Source organism: Sylvia atricapilla, chromosome 22 (genome assembly GCF_009819655.1).
Source record: "Sylvia atricapilla isolate bSylAtr1 chromosome 22, bSylAtr1.pri, whole genome shotgun sequence".
NCBI lineage: Eukaryota > Metazoa > Chordata > Aves > Passeriformes > Sylviidae > Sylvia > Sylvia atricapilla.
The window spans coordinates 5,392,136-5,409,301 of record NC_089161.1 but is presented as its reverse complement, the minus strand read 5'-3'; the positions used below and the strand labels follow the sequence as shown (position 1 = coordinate 5,409,301).

The following is a 17,166-nucleotide window of genomic DNA, read 5'->3' as shown; positions in this document are numbered from 1 at the left end:
GCTGACCCTGCCTGTGCCCACTGCTCCCAGCTCCTGCTGGCCACAGCAAACCCAGAGAGGGAAGGGGCTCCCAGTGAGGAAGGCTCACCTTGCCCACAGGTGGGATGAGAACATCAGGACTCTGTAAGTGGTACCTGGCTGTGCAGGGAGCTCTGGGATCTCCCAGTGAGAGGAAGAAGCCCCTGAGGCTGCTGCCTTTCCTCTGCATCCCCAGGTGTGACAGGAGCTGCAGGCGCCGTGGGGCACTGGGCACTGAGTGAGCAGACACAAGTTCCCTTCTGAAGCTCCTCAGGCTCTGGGGACCTTTGACCTCAGCTCTGTGCTGCTCAGTGCCACAAAAAGAGTTACCCATGTCCTACTGTCTGTCACCCCTGTGGTGGCTCTGGGGTGAATGGAGATGTGGGGAAAGCAAAACAAACTCGACTTCAGCCAGCAGTGCTGCCCCTTGGCAGGAGGATGCTGTGTCTGCCCGTGGGTGGAGATCCTGCATTGTGGCCCAGGCAGGACAGCAGGGATGGGGGGCACTGCCAGCAATCTTTCAGCTAGAGTATCTAAATTAAGGATTTAGTACCTAAATTAAGGATTGGCTCCAGCTCATCTGGTTGGTTTTGATCTCCAGATATTCACTTCTCTCCCAAATCTGGCAGAGGAGATGGAACAAAAAAAATAAATTGCCTCAATGAAAATCTGGCTTCACACCACAGTGCCTCTATACAACCCCAGCCCAGACCTTCCAAAGCACCAGCACGGGGCAGGGACAGCCCCAGGGACACCCAAAGCGTGGGCACAGAGGGTGACCAGCAAAGGGAGTTCCTTTCTCAGTGCAGGGGTCACAGCCCATCTCCCACCTGAGCCTGAACTGCACTGTGGGGGCACCTGCTCAGAGCCAAACCTGAGAGCAAGTGTTCCACCCCAGCGTCCCTGAGACACCACCAACCCCCTAATCCACCTCCTGGTGACAGCAAACGGGTCCAAAGACAAATTTACTGCTCAGAAAGGACCTGGAGCTGAGGGACCAGCAGGGAGCTAAAGGACTATGTGCTTTCTGGATTATGTGATACAATGGCCCATGGAGGAAGAACCACGGTCCAGACAAGTGTTTAGAGAGAAGCCATTAAAACACCCAGCTGGAAAAAGACAAGCAAAGCTGAGGGTGTTCAAGGCAGGTTCCACACAGGTATGTGGTCATCCTGTCAGCAACAGGGCCACAATTTGGGCAAAACCACAGGGAATGTGCACAGTGGGCTCACCCCACGACTGGCTGAGGTCCTGCAGGACCCGGCAGCGTGGCCAAAACATGTCTCTGGTGTTGGGTGTTACACAGCACCTCATGCTGTGAGCCTTTTTTGGTTTTCTTTTACTTTTTTGGCATCCAGCATTATAATTCCTTTTAATTCTTTATCATATTTGTTATTTACTCTTTTAAAATTTTACTTATCTTTTTTATTTAATTTATTATATATTATTTAATTGATTATACAGATTATTCATTATATGATTATTTATTTAAAAAAAAAAACAACATCACCAGTAAGATGGAGAATTCAGATGTACTAGTGTAAGATGGAGAATTCAGATGTACTAGTGTTCAAGAGCTGCTGGTGAAGGATCTGCTGTAGAGAGCCCTGAGACTCTGCCCCAGCCCCTGTGGTCCCCTGACAGTCACAGCTGACAGCCAAATGGCCTGGGGCTCTGCATTCACCCCTGGATTTGTGAATGTCCAGCACAGGATGCTGCACCTCAGCTGGCCATGGAAGTCCCTGCTGTGGTGAGATGGAGGCTCAATCCTTTTGTTTGCTCTGGGTGGGCGAGGCCCTGCCCAGCACAGCGGGCTCAGGCGGATCCATCCTCAGCCAAGTGCCCTCAGTGATTCCATGGATCCCACCTGCATTCCAGGAGAGTCTTGGGCAGCCTGTGAGCAGTGGATGGTCTGACTACGGGGAGGAATTGCCCAGGGAGGGATTAAGGACAGAACACTGGATGTGGACAATGAAAAACAGCCCTGACTCCCAGAAAACCCCAGAAACATTCTCCCTTGCAGGGGAGCAGAGGAAGCCCTGACTCCCTCATTCCCTGACTCCCTGAACGTGTGTCAGGCTCCTCCAGGATGCCACGACTTGGCAGCAGGGCTGGGATGAGATGACAGCTGATCAGTGGCAGGACAGCAGTGACAGCCAAGGGCAGCCACGAGCAGGACAGCATCTGCCTCATCCAGGCGGAGGCAGAAGAAGGTCCCCTGGCTGGAGACCAGAGCCAGGCAAACCCTCACAGCAATCAGTTTTTAACAGGGGCCCGTAAACAGCGTCGCCACAGGACCTGGAGGATTTACCAGCACCAGCAATTTTGCAGCCAAGGATGTTTTTTTCCTCAGAGCTGGGCTGTGCTGAGAGCTGAATGAATTGACAGGTCTGAAGGGCCGTATTTATGCAGGAGATCACATCACATTAGTTCCGCGCTCCCCTCTGACCTTGTACCTCTCAATTTCTTACATTCCCAGGATACTCATCATTGCAACAGCTAACTGCTAAAATTAGAGCTGAGTTAACAATTTAATACATTTACATTTATGATAAAGTCTGATAGGAATCTGATCATTGGCATTATTATGAATTCACTGTTCTGATCACTCCTGCTCAAGCAGTGTGGGGACTGAAAGTCTCAGGCAACAGATCAATGGAAATTATTAGAGGCCTGGGAAGATTTCTGTGGGAGGTGGAATTGAAAAGATTAGGACCATTTAGTTCAGAGAGAGGATGAAAAAGAATGGACATGAAAAATCAACACAGCAGCAACAGCCAGGTAGGCACCCCAATTTTGCACGTTTTGTGCCTGCAGAAAGCCCCACTGTGCCTTGCAGTTGGTCCTGTGGGTATTTATGGGATTGTTTCTGTTCACTAAATGAATGAGCAAAATCCTTCCAAGCCAGGTCACCCTGACATCTGAAACTCACAATTTGCAGAGAGCTGCTGTGTTGGGAAAACCTGGCCATGGGAATGCAGGTGAAGGGAGAGAGTGGGGAAAGGATCTGGCCAGTGCAGTGGGCAGGCTCACGTGGGGGTCACCAGCCTGCCACCCTCCTGGACACCCCACAGGACAGGGAACGTGCATCTCCATTCCCATAAGATGCAATCCACAGGGGAGGCTCCCCTGCCCCTCTTGCCCAATTCCCACAGGAATTCCTTGGGTTACAGGTGGTTGGGAGCTTCCTGGTCAGTTTGGGGCTGTCCCCCCTGGTGCTCACCCAGTGCCCTGAGGAATGAAACACTTCTTAGCTCTGGAGTCCCCTCAAAGTTCAGGACCTGGTGACAGCCTGGTCCCTACCAGGGGACATGGAGGATTAAATGGCATTTCCAAACCAGCTCTGTCAGTCTGTCAGGCTGGCATTTTCCCAACAGACATGGTCTGTTTGCCTCATCAGCACTGAGATGTCCATTCCCTATCCATTCCCTGAGTCCTGCCACAGCCACTGATGGTGACCCATCCCACTGGGGTCCCCCTGTGCCAGCAGTCACCTCATACTCACCCCATGTGAGGGATAAGTCATCCAGCCCCAGTCTCCCAGGATTGTTGAGGTGTCGAGCAAGTTCACTGGAAAACACAAGAGCACAAGCTGTGTTAGAAAGCTTTGTCCCCATCCCCGAGGAGTGAGGGACAGAGGCCCTCTTCACATGAGAGTGCCCCCACCCATCAGTGGTGTAAATCTTTCACCAGGGACTGCCTGGCTGCACATGAGGCAGGTATGGAGTTTGGGGATGGCAACAAGTGGTACTCCCCAGAGCCAGAGGTTCAGGATAGAGTCCTGGCCCCAGCACTGAGAGCAGTGGGAGCTTTTGGAGGAGAGGAGGCTGCAAACAGCAGGGTGGAGGGAGTGCAAAGCAAGGAAGGGATGTGGAAACAAACTCCCAGCATCAGGTTATGCACCAGTCCCACGTTGGCTAAGACTGATGCAACTGGAGCAGCGTTCCTTGGCTTGGACACTTCTCCTCTGGAAGCCCTTTAGGCTCAGCTCCCTCCCAGCACCACTGGTTTGAAGTCTGCACTCCAGCAGCTGCTGTAATTGCACACTGCAGTGCCCAGCTCCAGCACAAAGAGACTCCCCATGGTCCTGTCTGACACCCCACTGGAGTAGTCCATCAAAGCCAACCCCTCCAAATCCCTGCCACCACCAGGAGCTCAGCTTAAAGAGGGGACAGAGGCGAACTGCAGGAGGAGGGGAGCAGATTGCGTGGGGGGAGAGGTGAGGATGCCTCCCAATGTGCTCTGGAAACCTGTGTGCAGTGGCAGCAGTGGAGGAAAGCAGGATGCCAGGGCACTGCTGCCTCTGAGCCTCTGAGCCCCATGCCCAGACCCCACAGCACCAGGCAGAGGAGAGCCTTGCCTTGCTAACCTCGAGCTGCTCAGCACCTGGGGAAGGAGCCCAAGCCCCAGCTCCATGGTGCAGATCCATAGGGATGGAGGCTTGGGAGAGGCTGCCAAGGTGCAGGGTGCCCTGACCCTTGGGAATGAGTGCAGCGGGCACCAGGACCCTGATGCCTCAACACCCCCCGAGAGCACCAGGCTACCACAGGGACCCCCAGTGCCTCCAACTTTCCCCATTCCCTTTATCCTGAAGCCATCCAGTGAGGTCAGTGCCTTCACCCTTGCTGGCTGCCTTTCCTCAGCCAAACTGGACCTGGAGGGACCTTGTCACAGCATCCCTCTGCAGCACCAGGGCTGGGCTGGTCCCTGGGCTCAGGAGGGACTTGTTGCCAGGCCCAGCTTGTCACAGCCAGGGACAGGGCATATCAGGACAGCGGCTCCAGTCCTGGCAGAGCCTGGGCTCAGCATGAGGCTGGTCCCTGTAGCCCGAGGAACGGGTGCCACTTTCATTTACTATTACCAGGCAGGGAAGGAGAGAGGGGGAGAGAGGAGCAGAGACGTGAGCTGGCTGTGAAACACCCGGACGTCATGCTCCTGACAGAGCAGATTAGGAGCTTTTGAGGCATTTATTAATGTTAGCAGAACAATTTGAAAGAATTTCCAGGGTTTCTTGTGTGGTTCCATTGGCCCAACAGCAGGCCAAGCCCCTCCACTCCCTGCGAGGCGCTGCTCCCACTGCTAAAGAGGCCCCTTGCCCTCAGCACGGAGTAATTACCTCGGAGATCTCAAATCCATTTTTATTTGTTATTGTTAATCTGAAGATTTTCTGCCTATTTTCCCTGGGTAATTCACCCAGCAGGAGCCCAGGCTTGGGAGTTTCCCTATTCACAGTGCAGGAGCACAGTCCCGGTGACCCTCAGCAGGCAGGCTGCAGGGAGGGGACAGCTTTTGCAGACCCTCTGTCCCCCCCACCATGGTCTCTGCACCCTCTTTCCCACGCTGGGATGCTCAGCAGTGGATGTGGCTGTCTCTCACTGCTCTGCAGGCAGCAGGAGGAGCCTGCAGGGACCGGGGTCCAGCATTGCATTGTGAGGAGTGATGCTGAGAGCACAGAGTGGGGTGTACCCCAGACTTGTCTGCCAATGCTGTGTGAGACCTGGAGCCACCTTGCTGCACCCCATCCCACCACCCTGACCATGTGGTCATCACCCAGTGTCACAGAGATGTCATCACGACCTGAAGGAGTCTTCTCCTTTCAGTTGCTTTGGTTCCTGGACAACCTGCTCCAGTCTGCATCCCACCCACGGTCAGATTCCTCTCTGCAAGAAGAGGGATAAGTGTCCTTTATTCCCTCACTTCAGCCAAGTGCACAGAGTGCACAGCCAAGGGCACAACCAAGTGCACAGAGCCCTGAGTTTTAATGCCACACAGTGGCCACTGCACAAACACAAAGGCACTGTGTGTCCAAGAGCTCCTGTTAACTCACAGGACAGCACACGTGGATCCCAGTGTCCATCCAGCAGCACTGCCACGTGCTCCCATATGGGCACACCAACTCTCTCCCAAATCCAGCTGGTTCCAGCCCAGGTTCCAGCCCAGCTCCAAAGGGAATGAGTCACACCTCATGTCCCAAGTGAGCAGGTGAGCTCCTGGCTGTGCTGCTCCTCTGGGGGTGATGCTCAGAGCCCGCCTTCAGTGCTGCAGGGTGAGCAGGACCACCACAAAGGACCCCTTTCAGCTGAAACATTTTTTTTTCAGAAAATGTGCTGTTTTGGGAGACCTCTCGCCTACAGCTGGGCAATTCTCTTTGATGCTATGGACTGTCTGCACATATCAGTCTCAAACTGTGAGCTCCATTTTGTTTTCCTCAGCACCATTTTGTAGCTTCCCTATTCTGTGCCTTGGCCTTGCCTCGGCGTATTGAGCCAAAACACCAGGAGGTGTCAGGGGAAATTCTCGCCCTGGTGGAAAAGCTGTCAAGCCTGATTGCCCATTCAAATGGAAGCACCTAGGAGCGAGCAGGTCGCTTCCCAGCACAACTGGGGTCTGCAGACAGAGCCTCACGTGAGGCAGACCCTCTTGCTGCAGAAAGTTGCATCATGTACATAAGTAGTGCACATTGCAGCCTCATAGATACAGACTAGGCAGGAGTCAAAGTGTGTGAGTCAGTCTATGATGTATGTGTATATTGTATTTATACCTATATCTCTATTTTTGGATCTATATCTGTATCCATTTCCCATACCCATATCTACCAAATTCTAAACCCTGCTTGGGATGAGGAAGGGAGCTGAGACTGGGACAAGCATCCAGAGGATGTGAGTATTTCTTGGGGCCATATATCTATATCTACATCTCTATCTCTATTTATATATCTATATCTATATCTATATCTATATCTATATCTATATCTATATCTATATCTATATCTCTCTATCATATCTATATTTATATTGATATCTATATTTATATCTGTATCATATATTTATATCATATATATCATAAAGAGATAGATACCCTTAGATACCCTTCCCAACACTCGTGCTGGTGGCCACAGCTCCTGCAGGGATGTGTTGCATCCCTACAAACAGATGTGGGAGCACCTTGGGGTCTCACATCCAAGCATCCTGGGCTCAGGAATGGGCTCCTGGCATCCAGGGGAGCGTGTGCATCCTCAGCCCAGCCCGGGTTCATGGTGGGGTGGTGTAACAAGCCTGGGGGTGAACACTGGTGGATGCACTGAGTCCCAGCCTCTGGAAGAACAGTGGGGGACCAAAGAGGGCTCTGAGCACCCTCACTAATTGTTAACCCACTGCGGTCCTGCCTCTAATTACTCCATCATCTCCCTGTTAGACAGGGGCTTTGTAGCGCAGGCGTGGGGAGGAAGGGTCAGTGGGAGCAGCCCTGTTCCCTTGGGCTTCAGCTCCTCTCCATCACAACTTCAAAGGCCTCCCAAGATTCACAGCAAGGCTCCCCTCCCATGCAACAACGCCTTTTGCATCGATAATTAAACTCTTACCAGCACGGTTTGGCTGCTCCCCAGTACCCAAAGACCAGCAGGCTGAGCTCCACAACCCCAAGCAGGTCTGCACACCCCACACCAGCCCCACAGCCCCTCTTCATGGGGGAATGGCACAGGGAGGGTTATCCACAGTGGGAAGAGTCTGGGAAAGCGGCAGCGAGAGGCTCCCTGAGAACAGGGCAACACGAGCCAGTGGCTTTCATCTCCCCTAATCTGGGGCACAACTTGGAAGGGGCAGTGGGGCCAGGGTGGGTCAGTTGTTTGTGTCCCACTTTAATCCACGGGCTGGCTGAATAAACAGCCATGACCTTTCCAACTCGGGAGGCAAAGCTGAGACACAAAGTCGTGTCCTCCTGGCCTCGGAACGCGGCGAGAGGACGGGATGGGAAGTTCACTTCCAGCCTCCTGATCCCTAGAACAGTATTTATCTTTTAAGGAGTGAAAAATAGCCATTTATCCCCTGACACACGAAGCCAAGAGGGAGGAGCAGCATGCCTGGAGGGCAGGTCAGCTCTCCCCTTCCTGGGGCTGTGAGCAGGGATGCTCCCCACGGATCCAGGTCTGCCACACCACCAGCCTTCTCCAGGCAGGATTTATCCAGCAGCTGCTCGTCCCCAAGGCTGCACACAGAGAGGACACGGCGGGGATGGAGCTGCTCTCGGCCCTGGAAGGCCAGAGAAGGTGTCTGGAAAAGCACTGCGGGTATACCCAGGAAATATCATCAGATATTGGCAAGGATTGGGGATTTCCACACTTCTGAAAATGCCAGAATCGGGCTGGAAAATGAAACAAAATAAAACAAAAAAACAAACAAACAAAAAAACCCCCCAAAAAATCCCAGACCAAACAAACAAACAAAACCAAAATCCTCCCCCTAAAAAAACCAAAAAAACAAAAAAAGCAAACAAAACAAAAAAAAATAGAAAAAAATCCCCCAAAAAACTCACCCAAACTAAAAAAAAACCAAAAAAACAACAACAACCAAAAAAAAAAAAAACCCAACAAAACAAAAACATCCAAAAAACCCCCAAAAAGGGCAAAAAATCAGAGAAGAAAAATACCAATCAACCAAAGAAAAATACTAATAATAAAAAACTTAAAAAAAAAAAAAACCACAACCCAAACCAAGCTAAAAAGAAACATTTTCAAACAAAAGCAGCACTGCTTTTTGGCTGTGCCCTAATTCCCATTTCAGGATTTCTTCTCAGACCTCCAGATTGTTGCTGTGAACTTTCTGTATTTAATTTTATATCATTTTGTAATGCATCAGGAGCGGCAATGCCCATAAGGACTGCCCAGAGGGTCACCCCTTTTCACTATACCCAGAGCAGGAGATACTTTGATGTAGGAAGAAAGCTTGTTTGTTCAATCAGTGCTAACAAAAAGCTTCAGTTCAGGTTTTAAAAATAAAATTATCAACCTGATCCTTCCAGCCCCTGCATGATATCATGTAAGATAATGTACAGCGCAAGAGCATAACCTGTGGTAGGACTGAGGTGTTGTGAAATAATGCAAAAAAAATGAAACAAAACAAAACACCCTGAACAAAGTCTTTCTAAGGCTAAAAACCTTGAAATTATAGGGCAGGTTTTTTCTTCCCAGAAAAAAAAAAAAAAAAGGCACATCAAAAGCCAAACAACAAAAAGATGTTCCCTCTCAAAACTACAGGTGAGAAAATAGAGATGTAAAATGGTCATGTTTCCTGCTTGCTTTGAGACTCCCAACGCTTGTGTGCAGTGGGACAGACGGGGAGAACTGGGCATGCTGCTGTAGGAGACCCAAATTAAACACACTACTCGCCACTGGGCAGGGCGTCCCTGTACTGGTGTGTGTCCCAGTACTGGTGTGCGTCCCAGTACTGGTGTGCGTCCCAGTACTGGTCTGTGTCCCTGTACTGGTGTGTGCCCCAGTACTGGTGTGTGTCCCAGTACTGGTGTGTGTCCCAGTACTGGTGTGTGCCCCAGTACTGGTGTGTGTCCCAGTACTGGTGTGCGTCCCAGTACTGGTCTGTGTCCCTGTACTGGTGTGTGTCCCTGTACTGGTGTGTGTCCCTGTACTGGTCTGTGTCCCAGTACTGGTCTGTGTTCCTGTACTGGTGTGTGTCCCTGTACTGGTGTGTGTCCCAGTACTGGTGTGCGTCCCAGTACTGGTCTGTGTCCCTGTACTGGTGTGTGTCCCTGTACTGGTGTGTGCCCCAGTACTGGTGTGCGTCCCAGTACTGGTCTGTGTCCCTGTACTGGTGTGTGTCCCAGTACTGGTGTGTGCCCCAGTACTGGTGTGCACCCAGCCCCAGTACAGGTGTGCAGAACTCCCTGGTTCCAGTGCACGCTGGAAGTGGAAATGCCAGAATCCCATGGGCTGTGCCAGGGCTCCAGGGTGAGGGTGAGCCCACACTTCCACATCCCTGGTCAGAGGGAAAGGAACTGTTTCAGGCTCTAGGGGTGACTGGGCTCGTTGTAATTCAGGGCAGAAGCCAGAGGAGGAGGTGGGAAGGCTCTGGGGATGGAGGGGTGAGAAGGGTCAGGGATTCAAGAAACTCCATGGAAACATCCAGTGTGAGCAGGGGAAGAAGCAAGGCTGTGGTGAGGCTGGGGAAGGTGCGCTGGGGTCCCTGTGGCCCTGGAGGAGGCACAGCTGGTGCCCCCCAGGTCTGCATTTGGCCAGCTGGGAGTCACAAAAGTCTTTCCTAGCACAACGTCCCCAGCCTGAGGGATGGCACAGCCCTGTCCATCAGCAGAGAGGAGCCTGGCACAGCCACCCCTCGATATCTCGTCTGGCTAAAGCCCTGTGAGGACAGATCCATTCAACCCCCACACCACCAAAGGGTGGCTCCTGGCATCCCTGACCACTGTCCCCAAAGCTAGAAGCTTGAGGAACAGGTAATGGACCTGCACCCAAATTCCCTCAGAGCTGCAGTCCAGGTACAGGGACAGCCTAAACACCTCTTGCTACCAGCAAGGCAATGTTGTGACAGCCTGTAAAAATTACACAGGAGTTTTCTAACACACAATAAATGTCTTCTGCTGGCAGTCAGCAACACCTCTGTGGTACAGACTCCAAGAAATGGGAGCTGTGTCCAGAGGGGTTTGTCCCAGTGTCCCCACACCAGTCCTGACTCACGCTTGTCTTTTCTCACATTTGCTGGGTAAAATAAAATAGACACAAATGCATTTTCAGCTTTAGTCACCAAGGTTTCCAACCTCTGCTGCATTTTTTGGACATTGAAGCTCACGCCAGGTAAGCTGCTAGCACTGTCCCAAAGTCCTTTTCCCGGAGTATCTCACTCCCACTCGTTAACTGCGTGCCCACTCCATTATCTCCCGCCTGATTGGGATTTGGAAGATTTCTTATCCCACACTGCCAATTCCCACAGTGGCTCAGGCAGACCTGGGCACTGGAGATCTGTGCCTGTATCAGAGCAAACCAGGGCAAACCTTGCACCCTGAAAATACCACTCTGCCCTTCCCACCCACCCCTGTGTCCCAGCAAAGCTTTGAGTGTTATCCTCTCTGGAATCCTCACTAGACAAATGTGGCTTGGGCTCGCTTATCTGGATTATCTGGAGGGGCTTTGCAAGGCAGTTTTTCAGGCTGTTATATGCTTTTTCCCTAATTTCTCTGAGGACATCTTTGCTCTCACACCAGTTGGCCACCCTAAACTGCGCTGAGCTGTTTGTACCCGGGTGACATTTTTAAAGCGAGATAATTTCTTTTAAAGGCTTTTGCCTTTGCTCTCTTAAAAATAGCTTTCTAAAATGGAACGTTTTCACAGACAAAAATACCAATACTAACTGCATTTGAGGGGACAGGCTGAATATCTCATACCACTGGTAATTAAATATCACAGAAGTTCTTTAATAATTGCATGGGAGGTGCGTAACACAGAAGGCATTTCATCCAAAGAAATACCCAGGAAGTTGTGGCATCGTTGATGCTGGGATGGAGCTGGGCTGGAACTCATCTATATACAGCTGCAGCCTGCACTGTTGCCACTCACTAACGTGATTAAATAACCTCACAGCATTTTAAATATGAGAAACTGGACATAGAGGAGAAGATACCACAGGCACAGCCACGATAACCAAGGCTGGAGATAATGAAATATCACAGAAGAGAATCTGCAGAGCCCAGAGCCTGCTCATGCCCACAAGGGCTGCGAGGTGTACGGGCTGAGTTTACCACTTCCACGGCTGAAAAATACGGGCTCTTTAATCCTGCAGGAAAAGCCTAACAAGAACAAATGGCTGGAAGGCAAAGCCAAGGAAATTTGTATTAGGGAAAGAGGGGCCTGATTTTTAAAGGCTGGGGCTGATGAGCCCGTGGAAGGGATTATTAAAAGCAGCGCTGCCTTTGCCGATGTCTTCAGACAAACAGCAAATAGTTTTCTGGACACCATCCCTGGGCCAAAAACACTTCATTAGGCTTTATTGGTGTGCCTGGATCTGATCCATTAAGGAGTTACATCCTTTACGGGGTTGATTATGACACCAAGTACCTCTCACGGACACGGGCAGGACAGAGGGCGTTTTGTTTCATTTTGAAGGTAACGCAAGTGCCTTATCTGACCACTCCCTTTGGGGGTGATAAGGCTGAAGGGGTTAATCGCCTCCCTGACAGAGGAATCATTTGGAGTGTTGGCCAGGCAAACAGGCTGGGTTAGAAGAATGAACTATCAAAACCAAAAACCTGTCAGGGTATGAATAGAGTTATCATATGAATGGATGTGCCCCTGGGTATAAAAGGCAGCACTGGAGACTGTCCGTGAGGCCGGCAGGGACAGGCAAAACACAGGACCCGAGCAGAACAAAGAGCGGAGGTGTGGGGATGTCTCCATGAAACCAGTGCTCCCCCAAATCCTGCTGCCGGGATGTGTGGGATGAGCTTCCACCCTTCCCGAGCATCTTCAGGGGCTGAGGTTCACCGCTGGTTTGATGCGGGTTTTTTTTGGTTTTGGTTTTTTGGGGGTTTTTTTTTTTGAGTAAAATATTTTGCTAACCATTGGGAAAAAACAAACAAACAAACAAACAAAAAAAACACAAAACAAAAAAAAAAAAAAAACGAATTCTTTCCTTCCTGAAAGCAATTCATTGGGTTTTCAGTTGTACTTAAATTCAGCTTCATCGGATCCATTTCCACCATCACCAAAATGGGCGCTCGTTTATTGTCACTGGAAACAACACCTCGCAATTTCAGGAAACGAGAATTCAAGGAGAATGAAAAAAGCTGCCAAAGTAGGTGGGTTTTGTGCTCAGGTGTGTTATTTTCCTGCAAATTTTGGAGGCTGATTTTCCAGAAGTTTTATAAGCTGTTAATACAAGAAGGATGGAAATGAAGATGGCACCAGAAACATATCCCTGTAAGCCTACCTAAAAATATGCAATTATTTTTTTGCTTTATATCAGTGTTTTGGGAGCAATCAAAAAATTAAACACCCCCAAATTTTTTTTCACTAATGTAGCCTAAATCCGCTCCCTCTTTCAAACCGATGCCTCTCCATCCCCATCACCAAAAGTCCATAAGCTTAAACACTCTCGTTTCCCATCCTTACAGAGGAACACACACCTCCACAGCCTTTTTCAAACGGAAAAGGCAATTTCCTCTCTCTTTCAGTGCCTTCCTTCTCCCGCAGCCCCGACTTTGACACCGCTGCAGATGAGTAGGAAAGGAGCATTGAATAAACATGCAGATTAGTTTTTACCTCTTTTTTTTTTCTTTTTTTCTGTTTGAGCAGAGGGGCAATTAATAAGATTACAAGGAGAGATTAGCGGGGGAGACCCCCGTGAACCCTTCCTGTGGCCCCCGTTCCAGCCGCGCGGCAAGTGGCTGGGTTTTCCCAAAGATCCCAGGGCTTCCCTGCACCTCATCCCTGTTGAGTACAGGAACAAAACCCCATCACCGTGGCACAAGGAAAAGATGAGCATCTCCTTGTCGGCTCTGCGTCCTCCTCCCCTGTACATCACCCGCTGCTTGCCTCAGCCAGTTCCCCGAAATGCCGGGGAAAACGTCCCCCAAATCACCCTTCCCTGCTTCCCCAGGTCCCCACATGGACCCCTCCAAGCTCATGGGGTCCATGCTGGGATGGGGAGGAAGGTCACCCATCTCATGGATGGAGGGCAGAGCTGAGCTGGGGGCATCACCTGGGATGGAGCAGACCCCCAGCAGCAGCATTTGAAGTGCCATTTTTGGACAGAAAATACAATTTTGTTGCACCTCCACCAGAGCCCCAAATGTGGTAATTTCTGCTCGCCTGTTTTTCTTTCAATTTAACAAAGGTATTTCATATTTTATTATTTAACTTCAATTTGTGCTACAATATAAAATACTCGCTTTAATATTTTCACCTATGCAACTCAGTGTTGCAATAGTGTAAATATTTTTAGTCTCTCATATTTCATATTATTGAAAATAACTTTTCTACTTCCCTGCTCTAAAGCAATTCAATAATTTCAGACAATTCTTTTTTCAGTGCTCCAAATAAAAATCTTCCACATCCTGCAAATTTTTACCCCTCTTTAAAAAAAAATAAATCTGAGTTTTGGCTTTCAGTGCATTTCGCAATGGCTGCCGTGCTGAAATGGGGGATTTCCTATGGAATGGCGATTCCCTTTTCCTCCTATTTCTTGGGCACGCCTGCACATAAGACTGAAAGGAATAAAAAAAATATAAGCTTAAAACTCCTTGGAACAAATATTTCAGGAAAGAGAAAGGCGCTGGGAGTTCTTGGAAAGAAAAAAAGCCTAGGGTTGAATCTGAATTTTTTGGCTATTTCGTGTTTTTTTCCACCAACTGCCTCCCAATACGTGCTTGCAGAATGTAGCACACCCTGGCCTGAAATTCGCTTTGCGGTTATAATTTTCTACCCCGCAGTTCCCAAACCAGCCCTGGGTTTGCTGGGGAGCACGGCCAGAGACGGCGGGCACGGAGAGACTGTGGGAGCAGGCAGAGGTGACGGGCAGGTGAGAGGTTACACCCTGACACTGTGCCCGTGGTCACCACACGCTCTGGGAATGGGGCAGCCAAGCGTGGCACAACCGGAGCGTGGCACGCACCAGGGCTGGGCTGTGCTCTGCGGCATCTCCCGCATTTCCAGGGTGCTCAGCGACTGATCCCAGCATGGAACCTGCTCCCAGCCCGTCCCAGCACCTGGGACACTGGGAACTGGCAGAGCCCACAGCCACATCCCAGTTCCACGGCTCATGTTGGGGATCTGGCTGGGACTGAGTGCCCCGTGCCAGAGCCCCAGGATCCGTGGGGCCATGAGCATCATCGCCGCCGTGGATGGAGTACCACCAGCTTTCTGCAGGCTCCCACACCTTTTCTTGATGCCACTCAGTGCCTCCTGTCTGGTCTAATCGAGATCCAGCCTGCTTGCTCTGTCCCAGAGCCCAGCACATCCCCAGCCCCATGTAACCTCCTGACCAAGGCTTTGATTGAGGAGAGCTTCCTTTTCCAACAAGTCTTGCGGCAAAGCCAGATCTGTCCCAGCCGGCAACAGGCAGACAGCAGTGCAGGGCCTGGCTGTCCATGCAGACACCATAAAACCCAACCCAGCATCCAGCCATCTCCTCCAGAGAGGACAGCAAGGAGGCCCTTGGTCGCTCGTCCGTGCCCAGGGCGCGCCAAGCCCAGGCAGGGCAGTTTGGCTTTGCGGGGCCGCAGCACTGAGCGCCTGGCGCAGTGTCCTGCACCACTCCCTGCCCGGGGCACGGGGCAGAGGGCACCTGCTGCAGCCCAGAGCAAAGACCAGGCAAGGGCTGGGAGTGTGGGGCCCCATTCTGCACCCTCGCAGCCCATCCCCAGCAGCCTGACCCAACGCATCCCCCTGCACGGGCAGCAAAGCAGACGGGAAAAGGAGCAGGGAAAGAGCCAGGAAGCAGGCCTCGGGCAGAAAACAGGGTTAGGAGCAGCAAATAGCTGGAGGTTGGGACCAGAAGTGAGGAAGATGCCGGTGGGTGTGGGACGATGGCAGTAAGCAGGGACTCAGCCCAGCAGGGCGCTGCGCAGCGGTGGCAGCCCTTGGGCCTCGGCGTGCCGGAGGGATGGCAGAGAGGCAGGGCAGGAGAAGGGGGAGATGGAGCAGGGACACCGGCCCCGGGGCTCGCTGCAGAGGCTGTGCCGTGCTGGCTGTGGCTCTCAAGCACAGCAGAAGGGAGGAAGGATGCTGCTGCCAGTGCCAAGGACACGCTCGGGAGCGGGAACAGCCGATCTCTGGCGATGAAGATCAGCAGACCTGGGGAGCAGCCGTGCCGCCACTGCCAGCACCGAGGGAGGCGGGCCAGCGGGTGGGTGGCAGGGGCAGAACTGCCGAAACCGAGGGGGGCCCGAGATGCCGGGGTAGGGACAGAGACAAGGGCCGGGGACAGCAGGCAGCCGGGCGCAGCGGCCGGGTGGAGCGAGCAGGCCTGACGTGGCTGACACCAAGATGTCGGGAGAGGATGCTCAGCTGCATCCCTGCTTCCGACTTCAGAAGTTTCCAGCCCTTTCTCTGACGAGAAGTTTCCCACCCGAGTGCCCTTTCCAGCTTCCCTCATCCTCGGCACACCTGCCTGCGCCCACCCAGTGGCTCCATCTCACCCCACGCTGCTCGGCCAACGCGCACGGCCCCGCGCTGCTGCTGGTGATGGGATCGCCATGGCTGAGCTGGTGCCCGTGTCCCTGTCCCCTCTCCAGCCACCCCTGCATGCTGCATCCACCCGGGCAGGGGAGCTGCCGGCACTGCTGCAGAGTCAGGTTCTCCTGACCGGCTCCGAAGTTTTGCCTCTGGTGCAAAAGCTCCAGGATTAGCAAACTCAGGCAGGCAGGAACCTGGAGCTGCGCTCCCCTGGGAGCACGGAGAAGCAAAGCCCGGCAGGGCTGAGCCCATGTGGACACATCCGAACAGCCACGGCCATCCCGCGGGTGTCCCCGACACTGCCCCGTCACTCCAGGGCCACCCCGCTTCCTACCTTCGCTGGTGGTGGCCGAGAGGCAGGCAGCCAAGGCGATGACGATGGAGAGCGAGGATGTCAGATCCCCCTGTGTCCATGCCATGGTCCGGCGGGGGCCACCAGGCGCAGGACAGGGCCACCTGGGTTTGTCCCAGCACCTCTGCGAGCGAGCTACCCTCTGCCCGGAGCTACGGCACTCGCCGGCTAATGCAAAGGCACTTTGCGCACATTGCTCCTCGCAGGCACACGGGCAGGCGAGCAGGGAGGGAGCAGCCTGCCCGTCACCGCTCGCAAGCCAATGGGCTGGGTGGGCTCTGCAGCGAGCCCCCCTCTCCGCGCCCGCCGTGCCCGGAGCCGGCAGCTGGACCCCCGCTCCCCGCCTGTCCCCAGCCCTCGGCCCTGGGGGAGCTCCGGCTGTCCCCGCTGTCCCCTGCCCCCCAGCCCGCTCCGCTGCCCTCGGCGGCCGCGGCCGGAGACAAACTTGCAGTCCTGCGGGCAGCTCTGCGCTCGGCCGGGGTCAGGTGTGATGGGGATGGGGTTAGTCGTGCCTGCCGGGCTGCGAGGGGAGCAAAACCCCTGTCACTGCTCCCCCTGTCACTGCTCCCCTGTGACTGCTCCCCCTGTCACTGCTCCTCCTGTCACTGCTCCCCTGTCACTGCTCCCCTGTCACTGCTGCCCCTGTCACTGCTCCCCCTGTCACTGCTCCCCTGTGACTGCTCCCCCTGTAGCTGCTCCCCCTGTCACTGCTCCCCTGTGACTGCTCCCCCTGTCACTGCTCCTCCTGTGATTGCTCCCCTGTCACTGCTCCCCTTGCTGTCGGAAGGAGACGGGCAGGACACCCCCGTCCCGAAGCTTTCCG

The 17,166-nt window shown here is 52.8% G+C and overlaps 1 protein-coding gene across 1 annotated transcript in view; it reads right to left on the bottom strand.

Moving 5' to 3' along the window:
* Positions 1-16,410, bottom strand: part of LOC136370906 (ephrin type-A receptor 8-like) — a 57,862-nt gene extending 41,452 nt beyond the window's left edge. Inside the window, exons 1-3 of the mRNA XM_066334595.1 lie at positions 16,326-16,410; positions 9,182-9,709; positions 3,524-3,588 (exon numbers count right to left, since the gene is read on the bottom strand). Of these exons, the coding sequence (XP_066190692.1) occupies positions 3,524-3,588; positions 9,182-9,709; positions 16,326-16,410 (678 nt within the window). The remainder of the gene's footprint in view (positions 1-3,523; positions 3,589-9,181; positions 9,710-16,325) is intronic.
* Positions 16,411-17,166: the final 756 nt, after the last annotated feature.